Source organism: Melanerpes formicivorus, unplaced genomic scaffold (assembly GCF_026170545.1).
Source record: "Melanerpes formicivorus ecotype bairdi unplaced genomic scaffold, bMelFor1.0.p_v2 SCAF_2, whole genome shotgun sequence".
Lineage (NCBI taxonomy): Eukaryota > Metazoa > Chordata > Aves > Piciformes > Picidae > Melanerpes > Melanerpes formicivorus.
The window spans coordinates 28,015,429-28,031,789 of NW_027142354.1; the positions used below are offsets into that span (position 1 = coordinate 28,015,429).

Here is a 16,361-nt window from a genome sequence, read left to right on the forward strand (position 1 = left end):
AATGCTGTCTGCTTTGAACAAAAAGTGACAGAGGAAAGGTAATGTATGTCATGATGAGGTTAGTCCACTGTTAGTGCTACCACTGTGAACAAAATGTGGTCAAAACATACTGCCTAATTCACAGGTCTGCATGAAATTGAATATGCAGCTATGAAATTTGACAGGCTAGGGACACTGCCACAAGGTTAAAACATTCCATAAATTAAGATAGAGAATAGAATAGAATAGAATAGAATAGAATAGAATAGAATAGAATAGAATAGAATAGAATAGACCAGACCAGACCAGACCAGACCAGGTTGGAAGAGACTTTCAAGATCATCATGTCCAACCTATCATCCTACACCACCTAATCAACTAAACCATGCAAGCAAGCACCCTATCAAGTCTCCTCCTGAACACCTCCAATGACGGTGAGTCCACCACCTCCCAGGCAGCCCATTCCAATGGGCAATCACTCTTTCTGTATAGAACTTCTTCCTAACATCCAGCCTAAACCTCCTCTGGCGCAGCCTGAGACTGTGTCCTCCTGTTCTAGTGCTGGTTGCCTGGGAGAAGAGACCAACCTCCGCCTGTCTACAACCTCCCTTCAGGTAGTTGTAGAGAGCAATAAGGTCACCCCTGAGTCTCCTCTTCTCTTGAATCTGCACTATTGGCTCAGTCCTGACCTCCAGACCACAGACTCTGTACACTGAATGCCTCAGCTAAGAATATAAAACTCTTCATTAGAAAATGAACTTTCCTAATACTGACCTGGATAACCAAGAAAGGTTTAAAGGAACTCCTTATCCAAGAAGAGGAAGGAACTGCCTCTTCAGTGAGGAGCAACAAATGGAAGAGTAGAACAGAACAGAACAGAACAGAAGAGACCTTCAAGATCATCGTGCCCAGCCTATCATCCAACACCACCTAATCAACTAAACCATGCAACCAAGCACCCTATCAAGTCTCCTCCTGAACACCTCCAATGACGGAGGTGTATGGGTAGGCCCTGCATGCAGTTTGTTTGCTGTTTTGAGGATTGGCACATACATTGCTAACACTAGGAAGTGAGGTAGACGTAAGAGGATGCAAAAGCAACAGGCTACAAATGTGGAGAGTGGAAAGCACTGGAGCTGTGTCCGGTTTCTTTCCCTTGAATTTATGGTATGACTGTGCTCATTCCATTAAACATTCACTTTTCATTTCAGCAAAACCCTCCAGCATTTAGCAAATCATGACAGTTTCCTTGTACTGACAGGATAATCTTCATCAGATCAAACTGTCTTTATGGATTCCACAAGCCAACTTAGATGTCACGCTTAAGTTAGTCTTCTTAGGGTGAATGGAAACCTTTCAATCTACTACCATTTTCATGATGCATCATCACAGCAAAGCAAATGGAGCCACAGAGTGCTAACAAATTAATGCATTGACTTAAACTGGTAAAGAATATTTTTTTAACTGTAAATAGAAATCTGTTTTGATATTGACAAACATTCACTAGCCCTGGATTTTGCCAGCATAGTGCTGCAAATGTTATCTTGCATATTTTCATAAGGTTCAGGCATTGCTTATGATACCTTCTAACAAGGACACCGAATTTAATGGAGGTAGTTTAATTAAAAATGGAATGTTATTGTCCTATGTGAGTTAACTACAATGACACATTGAAGTGACAATAATGCATGTTCTGCAAATAGCTGCAGAATGGTTGCAATGTTAACATTTTTCTGATCTTTATGCACAAGTGGAAATAACAGGATCCTGAAAATTCTTGTTATTGTGCCTTTGAGCATTCTTTTATAACATAGATGTGTGTATAAATAGCGCATAGTTGATAGAAGCACATATACGTGTGCACATACAAACACAGCCAGGCATTTTAATTCTGGGGGTTTGTCCAAGGCAGTGCATTGAGTAGGAAAGGGCAAAACCACAGAATCACCGAATCACCAAGGCTGGAAGAGACTTCAAAGATTATCAAGTCCAACCCATCACCACAGACCCCATGACCAAGTACCAAGTGCCATGTCCAATCCCCTCGTGAACACCTCCAGGGATGGTGACTCCACCACCTCCCTGGGCAGCACATTCCAATGATGAACAACTCTCTTGGTGAAGAACTTTCACCTCACCTCGAGCCCAAACTTCCCCTGGCACAGCTTGAGACTGTGTCCTGTTGTTCTGGTGCTGGTGGCTTGAGAGAAGAGACCAACTCCCTCCTGGCTACAACCACCCTTCAGGTAGTTGTAGAGAGAATGTATAAATATCCTAAATATATAAATAACCTGAATAAACAGGAATCTATGTTTTCTCATCAGCCCACTGTGTTAAAGGAACTTTCCAAAATTTAGATAACTTGTTTCCCATTTCTTTTCTGACAGAAAAAAATTGTGGGATGTAATGAAAAAGTTGTCTCACACTATTTCAATTTAACAGCAAAAGATGGTAAACCTGTGTAAGATATTTCCCTAGCTTTGAGTTGTTCATATGTGTATCTGATAACAATCTTAAGTTTTGGATGCTCATTTGGACTGAAATTTAGATCTCTGAGGGTTTATCCATCACTAGATTGCAGTCTGCAGCTACAAGACCACTATTTATATATTGGTTTTCTTATTTTTCTTTCTTCCTTCCCCCCCTCTCTACCCCCCCCCACCTTTTTTTCCCCTCACTTTGCTACTTGTGAATCATTCAAAACAACTGTAACTGGAGACTAGACTGGATAAAATGACATTCTCTTTGTCACCAAGAAAACTGCCCTACCTTGTCCTCCCAATAATAATGATTCTGTTTATGCTGCATAATTTCCCTCAGACCATAAAAAGAGGCTTCCCCTTATATCCAGACACATATGTTTTAAAAAATGGACAGCAGATGATGAGATTCTGTTTTCTTCTCTGTCAAATTGGCTGAAATTGCCCAGGAGACAATGCTGGTACAGACAAGAGGACTGTATTCTTTGCAAGTTGGTTGGCCTCTCTTTAGAATGTCAAATTTGGCTTCACAGATAATCTCCAACTTCCACATAGAGGGTATTTGTATATTTATATATGGCTCTATTTTTAGGGAATAGTTTCAGAATTTTTTTTTCTGTTCTGAGGAACACAACCATTGATGGCAAATAAAGGATTTCCACTATGTGAAGCATGCACAAAAGGTCCATAGATGCACCACTGACAGTACTGCTGTTTTTATCTAGATGAGGCCCTGCATGAAGCTAATGGCTTATCTCTCTGAAAAATTTAAAATTAAAGACTGTCAGGCTGCAGATACTCAGTGTTTATTCTCAGACATCTGCTGATACCATGATTACTCCACAGGGAAAACAAGCCATAGGTACCATCATTAACAACATTGGATGGCCAGTGGTATACAGCTAGGTCCATTATCTGTGGGCATGAACATCCTCTGCAAGTAAGAACAAAAACAAAATATGGAACTCTCTAAAACTCAGTCTCTTAAAAAACAAAGTGTACCTCCTTATCCTGACATAAGCAAAGTGCTGTACAAACTTGAGATACCATAGATCAAAAAAAAAAAATTCTGCTGGACAGCAAGAAAAAGGCTTCACTCTAACCATTCTGTTTCCCACAAAGGGGGGAGGAAGTGTGTGTGTAGGGAGAATATCAAACAACTGAAAAAACCCAAGCTAACACCAAGGGCCAAAACTGGAACAATGTACTACTGAATATTTCTTGAGGCAGAGTACTGAAATGTAAACTACTGCCTTGCTGAGGGTACAGGTCAGAGATGGTAAATTACACTTTCATTTCTTCCAGCTTCTACTCAGGGAATACCATAAATATCATAAATGACCTCTTTTCTTAGCCAGTGGTCTGGAAATTCACAGTTAATTAATTTTACCCCATTCAACATAAAGGTCTAGGGTTCTATCCAAGTTTTCTTTTTAGTGAACATCCAGCAATAAATGCAGGCTTCCCCAGTCTTAGTTGTTTGTAACAATGATTGGCACCTCCTTCCAAGGTCTCCACAGATCACTTGGAATCACAACCTGCCCCTGGTACTCCAGAGGGGGTCTTTTGCAGACACTAAACTTTTGTTAATACTTCTTTTATGGCCTTTCCTGACCCCACTGTTCAATTTAACATGAATTGAATATAACTGACTTTCACCTAGCAAAACCAGAATCTAAGTAGATTCTGAGCTGGCAACCTTGTAGGAATAAATGACTACTAATTAAGCTATTTGGAAGAGGAAAAGTTTACTCCAGAAAGGAGTAAAACCCACATTATCTCTATTTTTAGAGGAAGAACTGGGGAAGAGGAAAAGCTGAGGTTTTCTCTCTTCATCCAAAAAGGAGTAAACACCATGCTGTCTTTATTCTTTTAGAGTTATCTACACTGCTGTTTCTTTTCCTTATTTTTAGGTAACAATCTCCATCCAAAAACGCAAAAATACCATGAATAGGAGAGCACACAGTCTGACTCTGAAGATACTGGTTACAGCACACAGCTACAGAGAAGACAATTTGCATGCTGCAGCTCATGCTTCTTGAACAACTAGCATATTCTAGATTATAGAATAAATACATCAAAGGGAACAAACTTAAATAGTAAATCTTTGACAAAATATGCATAAGCCTTCCAATTTGTTTAGCAAACACCTCCTCTTACGAGCAAAATTCTACAAAAGCAAAGCTGGCACAACTACTTCTTGGTTTGGGGGCATTTAAATGACTTCAGCGTAGGCAGAGTATCTGGAAGGAGAGACTACTTCATGGTACAAATGACAATGGGAATCAAAGTGGAACGCTAACTAATTTAAGCCTTGATGCTGCAACTACATTTGTGTGCAAGACCAAGGTCTTAGCCAAACAGTGAAGTAATTGTCAAGAGTTCTGTATCTGAAAACAGGATTAAATGGTTCTTAGAATATGGTATTAGAAATAAAGGGCTCTGTCAAACAATAGTCATAGCCCTAAAATTACACACACAGAGTTCTGAAAAGGAAAGGCTGATGTACAAAACCTAATACAACTCTATGTCAAACAAAACAACATTGTCTTGGTCTCTCTATGTGGCTTGCTTGGGCAACCAGCCAATAGAAATAGTTTAATAGCATATAGAAAACCTACCTGTAAGATCAATCACAGTAAGTGCTGCACAGGAAGTTCAGGGCAAGGGTGAAGTAGCCATTTATAAAGTCTTGTTCTTGTGTTAATAATCTAGTAAATATACAGCTCTTCTCTGTAGTTTTTTCTTTAGATTAAAGATGCATAACAGACACTCTCAAGAAACCCTAAGTTAGCATCACAATTTCTTTGCTCCTGAAAAACAAAACAAAACACCATAAGAACTAGAAAATGTAAACTGTGAAAATGCAGTTTTTATGTCTGATGGCATGAGAAGTTGTCTGTTACCTCTCTGCCATCCCACCCCCCATGAGGCATGGCCGAGTTGTCAGGTTTTTTAATTATGTATTTAAGCACAAAACATGTTCTATGCTACTCATGTGAAATGAGGAATAAAAGTCACTATGCTAAACAGAAAAATAAATACACTAATGATGGTCATCAATAAAAGCAGAAACCAGGCAAACAAGGGTTTATCATCTCCTCTTTGGCAAGACCCAATGAAGTACTTAGGCCAAAGAAAAGCAAAGATGTTCTAAACCTTGATACAAACTATCTTTGCCCTGCTTGTAAGAAAAACTTAAATTTTGCTTCTGACAACTCTCCAAATTTCATCTAAAACAGAAGTGCACTGTATGTATGTAATATATCCAGGGATTGTGCAATGCTGTTGAGGGTAGAAATAAGATCCTTCCTCCTCTACATAAACAACTGTTCTCTGCATGGCCTAGTCAGCTTGAATTTGTGGCGGTTGTGTGCCTCCATGTGTGAATTTAGTTGTAAGGATACTCTCCAGGGAAATAGACAGTATGGATTTCAATTCCATTAACTTGAGGCTGCAGGTGAAGAGGATACAGGTTTCCTACTACATGGCTAAATGGCAGCCTATTACATAAAGCAGACGTGCTTCACCTGCAATTACAAAGCAGCTGTAAAGGGCTCTGGTTTATAAATCCCACCTAAAGAGAAATACTCCTCTAACATTGTGAAACATTGTACTACATTTAGGGAGTGTTTCTAATCATCCTCCCCACATTTGCTACTAGGAAGCTATACTAGTTCTGATCACCTCTGCAAGACACTTCCCTTTCTTCCTGTATCGCCTGGGGACCCCAGGCATCAGATCTAGTTCTGCATGATACTACAGGGAGCAAATGCATAATTTATTAACCCACCTCTTAGCATCTCTTTGTTGTAATTTCTCCTTCTGAAAGTGGCGATAGTAATTTCTGCCTCAGAAGAGTGCTGACTCTTAAATGGAGTGTAACTGGAGACTGAAATTTTTTTTTCCTTTTCTCAGAAGCCAGAAGTGCACTGGACAAAGATACTCTTACAACCTACTGAAATAGTTGATGGCATCCCTCACACTTTTAGATGGCCCACTGTTCTACAAAGACCCTACTCCTAGCTGATCTGAAACTATTGTGTATTTAAAGATGCAGCATCACTAAACAGAGGGCTGCTCTTCATGCTGCTAAGAATATAAAACAGTTAAAGGGGAGTGGTCACATGCAATGTACACATCAAAAATATTTTTTCCACGTATGGAAATATCTTTCTGTTGTGATGTACACATTACTGGCTGATCTACACATTTCATCAGCCTGAGAAGGATGCTCATTATCTTTGTGAAAATGATTAATAGTTTGGGAAATTACTGAAAATGAAAGCCAGACAAAGATGTGCTGAACCTGAGGAAATCCACTGTAGCTGATGCAAGCAATAACCAAGACACAACCCTCTGGTAGCTCAGTATTTTTGGGTAACCATTTTGGTGTTTATGGCTGGGCAGGGATTAATATGCCTTGGTGGTATGGCATTGCTTCAGACTTCTGATGTGCATCACAGCCCTCCACATGAAATATCATTTTCTTTGCTCTCCAACAGCTCCCCATTGAGGGACCCTAAACAAAATGAGGCCGCAGATGCCTATGGTATTTTGGAATGCAGGTATCTACCTGTCAGTATCTTTGTCGAACTTGCCAAACCTTTTCATTTGTCACCCAGTTTGCTCAGCTTGTAAAAACCCTCAGTTGTATATTAACCCTCTAGTTACATTTGCTGTCTGCATCGAGATATCACACAACCCCTCTGGCTTTTAACTGACTGGTTTGCTGCATCCTGGAACATGCTGCTTATTGAAAAGGGGAGAGCTTTCTTGTAATAGTCAGAAATTAAATAGGTCAAGCTGACTGGCTAAGGAAAATGATGAGCTACATTTGGGAATTTAGGAAATTGTGTTTTCTCCTCTCCCCTAACCTTAAATAATGTCCATCTTCCGCGCTGAGGCCGCCACAGGCGGGGAAGGGCCCGTCTTTTCTCGGCTTTAACCGCCCAAGCTGTCAGCGCCCGCCGACAGGCAGTGCCCGCCCGGGGCAGCTCTGGAGTAACCCCAGCTGGGGGTTTCCAAGGGAGCAAACAGGCTCCCCTCAGCAGTTGCCAGAGCTTGAGCGCAAAGCCCTGCCTGGGCGCTGCCACTGCCCGGCGCCCGGTCACAGATTCACAGATTGTATTGCGTTCGAAGGGATCCTCAAAGGTCATCTTATCCAACCCTCCTGTAGTGAGCAGGGACACCTCCAACCAGATCAGGCTGCAAGGGCCGCATCAAATCTTGCTCTTGAATGTCTCCAGGAACCGGGCAATGAAAACTGCGCATCCACCGCTGCGCTTCAAGGCCGCAGGAAGCCGCCATGTCCGGTACCGCCGCGCCACGGCCTCGGGACGGCTGCTTCTTGGGGTGCCGCTCTTGGGGGCGGTGCGGGGGTGGCAGCTGTGCCACCTCGCCGCGACAGCCCGCCAATCACCCGGCCGCGGTCGGCGCTCCCCCCTGCACCGAGAGCAGAGGCGGTGCGGGGTTGGGCCAGGGGCGGAGCGTGGCGGGGCGGTGCAGCGTGGCGCTCCCGCCAGCCAGGCCGCGTCGGGTAGAGGAGAGGGCGGATCGTGGTCTTCCCCCCCCTGCCCCGTCATGTCCAAGCACGTTTTTCTCACGGGACCCCCAGGTAACGGGGGCAGAAGAAACCTGGGGAACGGGGCACAGGAAGGTGGCGCAGCCGCTGGGGCCACCCTGGGGTGTGGCTCGACCTGGCCTGGCCTGGTCAAACCTAGTCAGGCCAAGCCATTCGTCCTGCGCGGAGCTGTGAAGCTCATAGCCAGGGGAAGGCAGCTGCTGCGGGCCCAGCACCAGCCCAGGGGATGATGGGGCGCCAGGAGCGCCTCCTGCTGCAGCCGGGCCCGGCTCCCTCCGGCGAGGTAACTGCCGACGTGCAGACCTGTAGCAGCTCCCATCCCCGGGTGTCTCCTGTTGAGGTTAGAGCTGCTGCATTAATTAATTGTTCCTAATGAACGTCCATTTTAGCTCTTGATCCAATCCCATGTTATGTACATTTCCACACATAGCTGCTTTGCCCCTGGCTCCTGTCCTGCAGCTCAGTATTGGAGAGAGGTGTGTGGGGGAACTAAAACCTGGACAACTTACCCTGCTTCAATTAAACTGCAGACATTAATGATTTTTGAGTGATCATTGTTTCTGTGCCTTATTTGTAATGATTTATCACTTCCAACCAAATTAATATTCAGCTGTAATGTAAAAACTGGTATCCCAAGTGGGCAGGCTTTGATTGAAGCAGTGGACTAGTTTATCATGCTAGGGGAATCTGGTTATTGCAGATAGCGTGTGATATAGTAGGAGGAGCTGACTGTAAGTTTGATAAATAAGGCAGTTACTGTGATCATAAACTTTTTTTTTAATGTGCTTTGGAAGTAAAGCACTGGGTCTAACTCTCTTTTTGTGAACCTTTTGCAGATGCTTGTCTTGTCTGAGATGAATTTAAAATACTACTGCTAGGCTGAGACAGCAATATATTCTACCCACTTCATTCTGAATAAAGGCAGCCCTCTTGGAGAGACAGAGGTTGGGCCTGCTTAGACTTTACCTCTGTTCACTTAAGTGAAATCAGTGTGCTGTTTTGATTAGTTAAATGTGTAACTTTAAGCTTTCTTAAACTTAGTTTGAATAGTTTTAGCTTTCTTGGGTAATTTACTAAATGAAAGTAACCAAATTAGAGCTGAGAAATCTACTTAACTGAATTAGTATAAATTCACTTACAGAGACAAGGCCTTGGAAAGATGGTAGCTACTGATGGTGCCACATTTGTAATTTGATTGTCCAAATGCCAGGAATCCCTTTGGCTTTGATTTTGAAAAGTTTGCTTAGTAGCTCGACTAGGTGCCCTTGAAGCTATGGAACATTTTTTTACAGCTGTGATTAAAAACGAGTGTTAAAACTAAATGTTGTGAAAGGCAATGCAGCTGAGTTTAAAAGGAGCTGGGCTGCAAGGGCTGTACCTGTTCAGTGGCTAAGGAGAAAAAATAGCTCCTGAGAACTGAGAGGATGTCTGAAACATGGCTAACACATCATAGAAGGTACATCAGACTGTTCTAGGAGACATCAGGTGGTGAGAGTTTTAAGGACTTGTCTTAGCGTAGGAAAATGGATTACAGGATCCCATGATAAGTTATGTCAAAAGAGACTTGTAAAGGAGGGTCAGCTATGAGGCCAGTCCAGGTTGCTCAAGGCTTTATCCAGTCAGGTCTTGAAAACCTCAAAGGTTGTGAAGACTGCATAGCCTTTCTGGGCAACCCATTCTGGGTCCTCATGCTTCTCACAATTAAAAAAAACTTTTCCTTCTAGACAAAACCTCTCTTGCTTCAGTTGCCATAGGAAGCATGTTTCTGTTGTTGCTTTCTGTTTCTTGTTTTTAGGAGTTGGAAAGACTACCTTGATCCAGAAAGTCACTCAAGCTCTAAAGTCTTCGGGCGTTCCCATTGATGGATTTTACACAGAAGAAGTTAGAGAAGGTGGCAGGAGAACAGGATTTGATGTTGTCACTTTGTCTGGAAAACGAGGACCTTTATCTAGGGTCAGGTACTGAAGATTTAATAACTCTAAGTGGCTTATTGTTTCCTGCTTCTGCTTCAGTCTGTCAGCATGTTAAATGCTCCTTTAGAACATGATTTCTGGCATAGAGCTTTCATGGCTTTTGAGTTCTTTGTTCAGCACTGGTGTCCTGGCAGTTGTCTGTGTTGTATCTGTAAACAGCATCTCTATTGCTTAATGAAGTACTGAAAATGTGCTAGAGAAGGATGCTCTTTCTTACAATCTATTTTACACCAAATAGAGAGGAAGCATTGCGGAGCCTTTTACTGTGAGGCCAAGTCTCTTTGCAATACACTAAGTAGCTTATTACAGTCAGGGAGGAAGATGTTTCTGTTGTTTCCACCTGCTGATTTATGAAGTCAGAAGTGAAAAGTAAAAAGGAAACTGCGTAGAACGTTGTTTGAAAGAGCCACTGATTGGCCTACAAATCCCACACATGAATTTTAAGAACAAGAGGGTTTCAGAGCCCCACTAAGAGAGGGATCTCTGAAGTGCAGAGGAGGTCACAGTCTCTCCTGATTGAGGTTTTTATACTTTGTGCAAAACTTAGTCTAGGACCAGATCTGCTGTTAGCACCTCATTCAAACATAGGTGATCTGACTAATTTGCATAGTGCTAATGAAGGAGGTTCACCTGGGATAGTGTGATGTAACACATGCAAACACAGTATTTTTCCAAGATTGTTTAAGGGTTTTGCAGCCCATACTGAGGTCTGAGCTACTGCTGCAGTGCTGTCTATTGTGCCCATTACCAAATACAAAAACATGTGTTTTGATTTCAGTGTAAATATACCTGTTAGCTTTTAGATACCCTTGTCCTTTAGTGCACTGTTGAAATTTCAGCTTACATAGTTGTGAAGGTAGCTTGTAGTATATTTATTTCCTGAAAGTATGCTATCTGCAGTATGACTTAATGGATTATTTGCAGAGACTTTTCTTAGAAGAATTAAAGGGATTTGACTTACTAAGATAACTTCTCATAAATCCACTTGTAATGATTCTGGTGTGTTCTCACTGAACTCATTACTTAGAAGGAATTGTGTATCTCTTTTGCAAATCCAGTTCTGATCCTTCTACTTCAAGACGTGAATGTCGGGTTGGACAGTATGTTGTGGACGTTGTTTCCTTTGAGCAGTTGGTTCTACCTATGCTGAGAAATGTGAGTATTCTATGAAAGCTGTTGAAAAATGGATGCTTTATGATAATCAGTGTTATTGGAAGGCCCTTCTAGAACACTAGTTTTTGATACTAATAAATGGACCATTTCTTGTGTGCTGCTGATTCTAATTGGCTCGTTCTTATGGGCTTAATGGGGTATTGTAGAGATTGCAGTCCCCTCTCATTCTTGATCTGACATCATCCTGTGATACAGCCTCCTTGGTCTGAGAGGTAGGCAATAGGAAGTTTCTTCCTATGCTCCTTGCATATTGGAAAGCAAACAAAATGTAGAAGTGGCTTTGCCACACACAACTGAGTGGTGTTAGTGGGTCCAAGAAAAAGGCTTTTGTTGCTGCTTTTCTTCTTTACAGCCTTTTCCCCCTCTCTTGCTCTGATTCCCATCTTCTTCCAGTAAAGCTGTTTGCTGCTTTAACCCAGTGATTGTTTTTGATTACCACTGTATAAGTGTTTGCAGGCTGGTTAGTTTGAACTGATAATATCAGCCTGATAATTCAGGATTTAGCTTGCTGCACAAGGAATGTTCCACCTGTGACAAGATTTTCCACACAGTCTTTTTCCTATTCTTCTCCTAACATTCTGTTAACTGCCTTTTCATTCTCCCCTCTCTCTCATTCCAACCTGTCCTGTCTCCAAAATTAAACAAGAACAGATCTGATTTTAGCAATAACATATCACAGTGTGCAGCAGCTCCTACATTGCCAAGACTCAAGGGGCCACCAAAGAAACTTCTTTATGGACTTTGAAAGAATAAAAAACCCAGAGAGGTACAAGAAGCAAAAATGAGATCGAGGATCTAATTCTTGTTATTGTGAAAGAATATTGAAATCTGAGATTAGGGAAGCAAAGTCATTGGGAGCAAGGGGGTAAAGGAATATGAATAAAACGTTTAATTCCACTGTAACTTGATTTACTATGTTAGTAACTAGAAGGATAGTTTAATAAATTAGATTATATTAAGACAATGCCATATTACTGTATACATGTGAAGTCCAGGAGAGATCTTGCTAGAAGAGTGTTATTGATGAATTTTTCTGGTAGCTTTCTGCAAGTACAAGAGCATGAAAAGAAGGACAAAAGGTGCCAGCAGGGCTGGACAATGCATGACCCTGTTCTCCTTGAAAGCATTGCTCATCACTTTCCTGGGAATGTGGTCATGCATGTAGGTGGCACAGAACAGGAGAGGAGGAGAGTGAGGAACATTGTAGAACTGAAGTGGGGAGACAAATGAAGAATGAGAGCAAGAGTGCTATAGGTATGGTCTGGTTTGATCAGAGAGCAGCACAGAGTGGGCTCATTTAATTTTGAGGACAGCTTCAGCTACTAAGACTTGAATCTTGTTTGTTGCAGTGAGAAGAGAGGTAGCCTGCAATGGATGATCTCTCTGGTTCTGGAAACTTTATTGGGCAGGAAATTTTTTCACCACAAAACGCTCTGTTTCTCAGTGTGTGACCTAGGGACTCGTACTGGCTTCTTAGCTCACTTACGTGTGAAAGGGTTTTAGATAAAACAGCTGCTCAGCAGGGACTTGGCATGAAAAGATTTTAGGATGCATGTTATGTAGTTGTTCCACTTTCCCAGAAGCAAATACTTTACCTTCACAAGGGAAAACCTTTTTACAATTTTTTTGTAGGCTCTGTATGATGTGACTGGTATTGATGTATATTCATGGATCTGCAGGAGTGTTTAGACTTGAGTTGATTTCCTCCTAAATTCTATAAATAATGGAGTATAATTCTTAGTTGCTTTTACCAAGAGAGGGTAGGGAGTGCACTTCCTTTTCTTTTGAACACTCCCTTCACTTTCCAAGTTGTCTTTCCCTCAGTGGCTGTCACCCATGTTTTCTCCTAGACTTCCCTGATGCTCACACCACTCTGCAACATGGTAGTGTTTGGCAAGCAAATCATAAGTGTGGTTAATCATTAGTATGGTGCCTGTGCTCTGATCCAGGTAGGACTACAGAGTAAGCTATATCTTGACAAAGAAATGGAAGTCGACTGTTCTGATGTGAGAGAGACTTGGAAATGGCTTAGTTGTTGTCCAGATACCTTTGAAGAAAACTAGATGTTCTGAGAGAAATGCTAGTTGTGACTCTACTTTAATCCAGTTACCAAAGGAGTAACTTCCAAATCTGGATTTAATTCAAGTAGTTGTCTTTTTTTAATACTTGTGTGGATATTGATCTGTTGTAAATGCAGAATTTGATGGGAAGAGCAAAGTTTTGGAAAGCGTGTGTCCATCAGATTGAGAGCTGCTGGTAGACAAAGACCAGTTCTTGATTGTTTAATAGCTTATATGGGGCTACTGAGAATTCTACTTTGAAGGAAAACTGGTATTACAGCTATTTCCTCTTGTAGTTGGTATTTGTATTGCACATATTTTCATATTTCCAGAACTCTGTGTTGAAGCAGAAGTTACAGATTTGTCTGTCAGTTACCAGCAGCAGCTTTGACTCTTCTACTTTCCCCAATATTACAATTCAATTGATTTCTTTTGGAGATATTTCTACTACTAGCATATAAACTATTTTTGTTGCTGCTTGTAAATTCTGTACTGTTCACAGGCTCTTGGTGCACTTTTCCACAGGTAAACCATGGCAGCGATGCAGAGAAAAAGATTTGTGTCATAGATGAGATTGGTAAAATGGAACTCTTCAGCCAGGCTTTTATTCAAGCTGTTCGTCAAACGCTGACTGGCTCAGGGACTGTGGTGCTTGGCACTATTCCAATACCCAAGGGAAAGCCACTGGATCTTGTTGAAGAAATAAGAAGCAGGAAAGATGTTAAAGTGTTCAATGTGAGTAATATTTAATGTCCTCAAAGAGCCTTCTGTTCTGGTTTTTTGGTTTGTGTTTGGCTCTGTTTAAAAACCAACTGTTACTACCAATTGACAGCTGTAAGTAAATTTCTGGAGCCCCTATTACAAGGATATAGATATGCTGGAACTTGTCCAGAGAAGGGCCATGAGGGTGATCAGAGGGCTGGAGACAGACTGAGAGAGTTGGGGCTATTCAGTCTGGAGAAGAGAAGGCTCCAAAAAGACCTTATTGTGGCCTTCCAGTATCTTAAGGGGACCTACAAGAAAGCTGGGGAGGGACTTTTTAGGGTGTCAGGTAGTGATAGGACTAGGGAGAATGGAGCAAAACTAGAAGCAAGCAGATTTAGATTGGATGTTAGGAAGAAATTCTGCACCATGGGGATGATAAGACACTGGAACAGGTTGTCCAGAGAGGTGGTAGAAGCCCCATTCCCTGGAGGTTTTTGAGGCCAGGCTGGATGTGGCTCTGAGCCTGATCTAGTGTATAGTGTCCCTGCCCATAGCAGAGGGGTTGGAACGAGATGATCCTTGAGGTCCCTTCCAACCCTAGCAATTCTATGAAGAAAAGAGGCAGCAGTGGAGTTATGTTTCTTTTACAGACATAATTTTCAGAATATTAGGGCCCCAGAGTGCATTTCTGATCAGTTACAGGGAGGCTCTCAAAAACATACCACAGCAGTCTGTTCACAGAAATAGGTGTGTGAGGTTTTCTTAACATCTATAAATGTCTTGAATGCTTCAGGAAAACAAGCTAAACACAGCCCTACTCCTTTGATTTATTTTTCTGCTCAATGTGTGGTATTTGTAGTAGAAAATAAAGCTATGTAGCCACAACTGAACTCTGTGTCTCTATAAATTATGAATTCAGTAAGTGGGACTTCCACATCCTGGCTTACTAACAGGGGCAGTATGCTGTAGAGCACTATACTGTTGTGGCTTGTTCTCTATCAAACTCATGTTACAATGAGAATGTTTACTTTGTTTTCCTTTGAGTGAGGATGGGAAAAACCAGTATCTAAACGACTTTGTTCTGAATTACTGCAGAGAAAGCAAAATATTTATCTGATTTTTCCTCTCCAAAGTGAGGTTAATAAAGCTGCCGTGCTCAGAACGGTTCCTCAGCTTTCTTGCAGTTGGTGGTCCCAATCATCTTCAATTTCTGTGGTATTTGAATTAAATGCCTGTTTAATTAAGTGCTAATGTGATCCTAGGAGCAAAGACAAGAGAAGATTCCTCACATAAACATTCAACTCCTACCTTTCCTTTCAGAGATAAAGCCCTATGTTTCCTGCTAACAAGCTGACGTGAGTTAGTTGTCAGGCTACTGAAGGAATGCACATTAATGTGAATTTTATACGCCTGACTTTGCAGTGGTGGGACTGGGGATGAGGGGATGGAGAATGCCTTGCTGAAAATAACGGTCATTCTGTGACTAGGCTGCAGTTGCAGCAAGTCAGTAGTGTGCTTTTGGCTCTCTCGGATGAGGAAACAGCATTTGACTCTTCAAGGACTCTTGAGGCTTCCAGTCTCATGTTGTGAGGGCATGCGTGTGGTGGGTTGAAATTGCCCCAAACATTAACTTTGCCAGACCAGCACAGCTAGAAGCAAATGAAAGCTGTATTTACAGGCAAAACTGCAATCTGCAATGCAATGAGTATGTACAGAACGTGCAGCATTTACAACATTTACAGATATTTACATTGAACAAAAAACATGAGAAGCCCCCTGGTCAAGAAGACCAGGGAAGCTGTCTCTGTGTGTGTGTCGTCATCCTGCCTCGCCCCTCTCCTCCATCCAAAGAGAGAAAGGAGCAGAGAAAAAGCAGTTGTTAGACTTCACCAAAAGAATGCAGCCAAGGTCAAGCAGAAGCAGATTAGTATCCCTACAGAGCACAAAGTGAGCAGAGAAGCCCCCAGAATGTTTTGGTACAAGTAGTCTTGTGGCAGATACGTCTCCAACTAAATTGTTTAGAATTATCTTTAGTTTTCCTTTTTACACCCAATAGTGATTGATTTACATTTTCCTACTTTTCTGCTCAAAATCTGTAACAAAATTTTACAGGCATAGCCTAAAACTATCACAATATGTCATTTAACCCCAGGTTGTTAGCTGTATCAGACTGCTGATAGATCTTTTTCTTAAGTAGTGCCCAGAGCCAGCAAAAATCTTCCTGTGGATTTCACTGGCACAATGTTTCTGCAGCTGGAAGAAAACTTTGCTTAAAAAAATGAACCATTCTGTTTATGCTGCTGAGACTGGGACAGGCTGGTTTCTTTGTTGAAATAGTTCTCTGTTGCATCCGTTAGCCAAAAGCATGGGTGTGAATTGTGTGACAGACTGCAATAGTTCCCAGGTG

At 41.8% G+C, this 16,361-nt stretch overlaps 1 protein-coding gene across 11 annotated transcripts in view; it reads left to right on the plus strand.

Moving 5' to 3' along the window:
- The window catches only part of NTPCR (nucleoside-triphosphatase, cancer-related), a 73,533-nt gene that overhangs the window by 20,095 nt on the left and 37,077 nt on the right, over positions 1–16,361 (plus strand). For 5 of the 11 annotated variants that reach the window (XM_068154467.1, XM_068154437.1, XM_068154458.1 and 2 more), the window contains exons 1-4: positions 7,953–8,076; positions 9,839–10,001; positions 11,075–11,171; positions 13,775–13,984. In XM_068154467.1, the coding sequence (XP_068010568.1) occupies positions 8,043–8,076; positions 9,839–10,001; positions 11,075–11,171; positions 13,775–13,984 (504 nt within the window). In that variant the 5' untranslated portion in view covers positions 7,953–8,042. Of the gene's footprint in view, positions 1–7,752; positions 7,775–7,952; positions 8,077–9,838; positions 10,002–11,074; positions 11,172–13,774; positions 13,985–16,361 lie in introns of those variants that run through there. The other 6 variants (XR_010989322.1, XR_010989327.1, XM_068154395.1 and 3 more) reach the window with 3 other exon arrangements.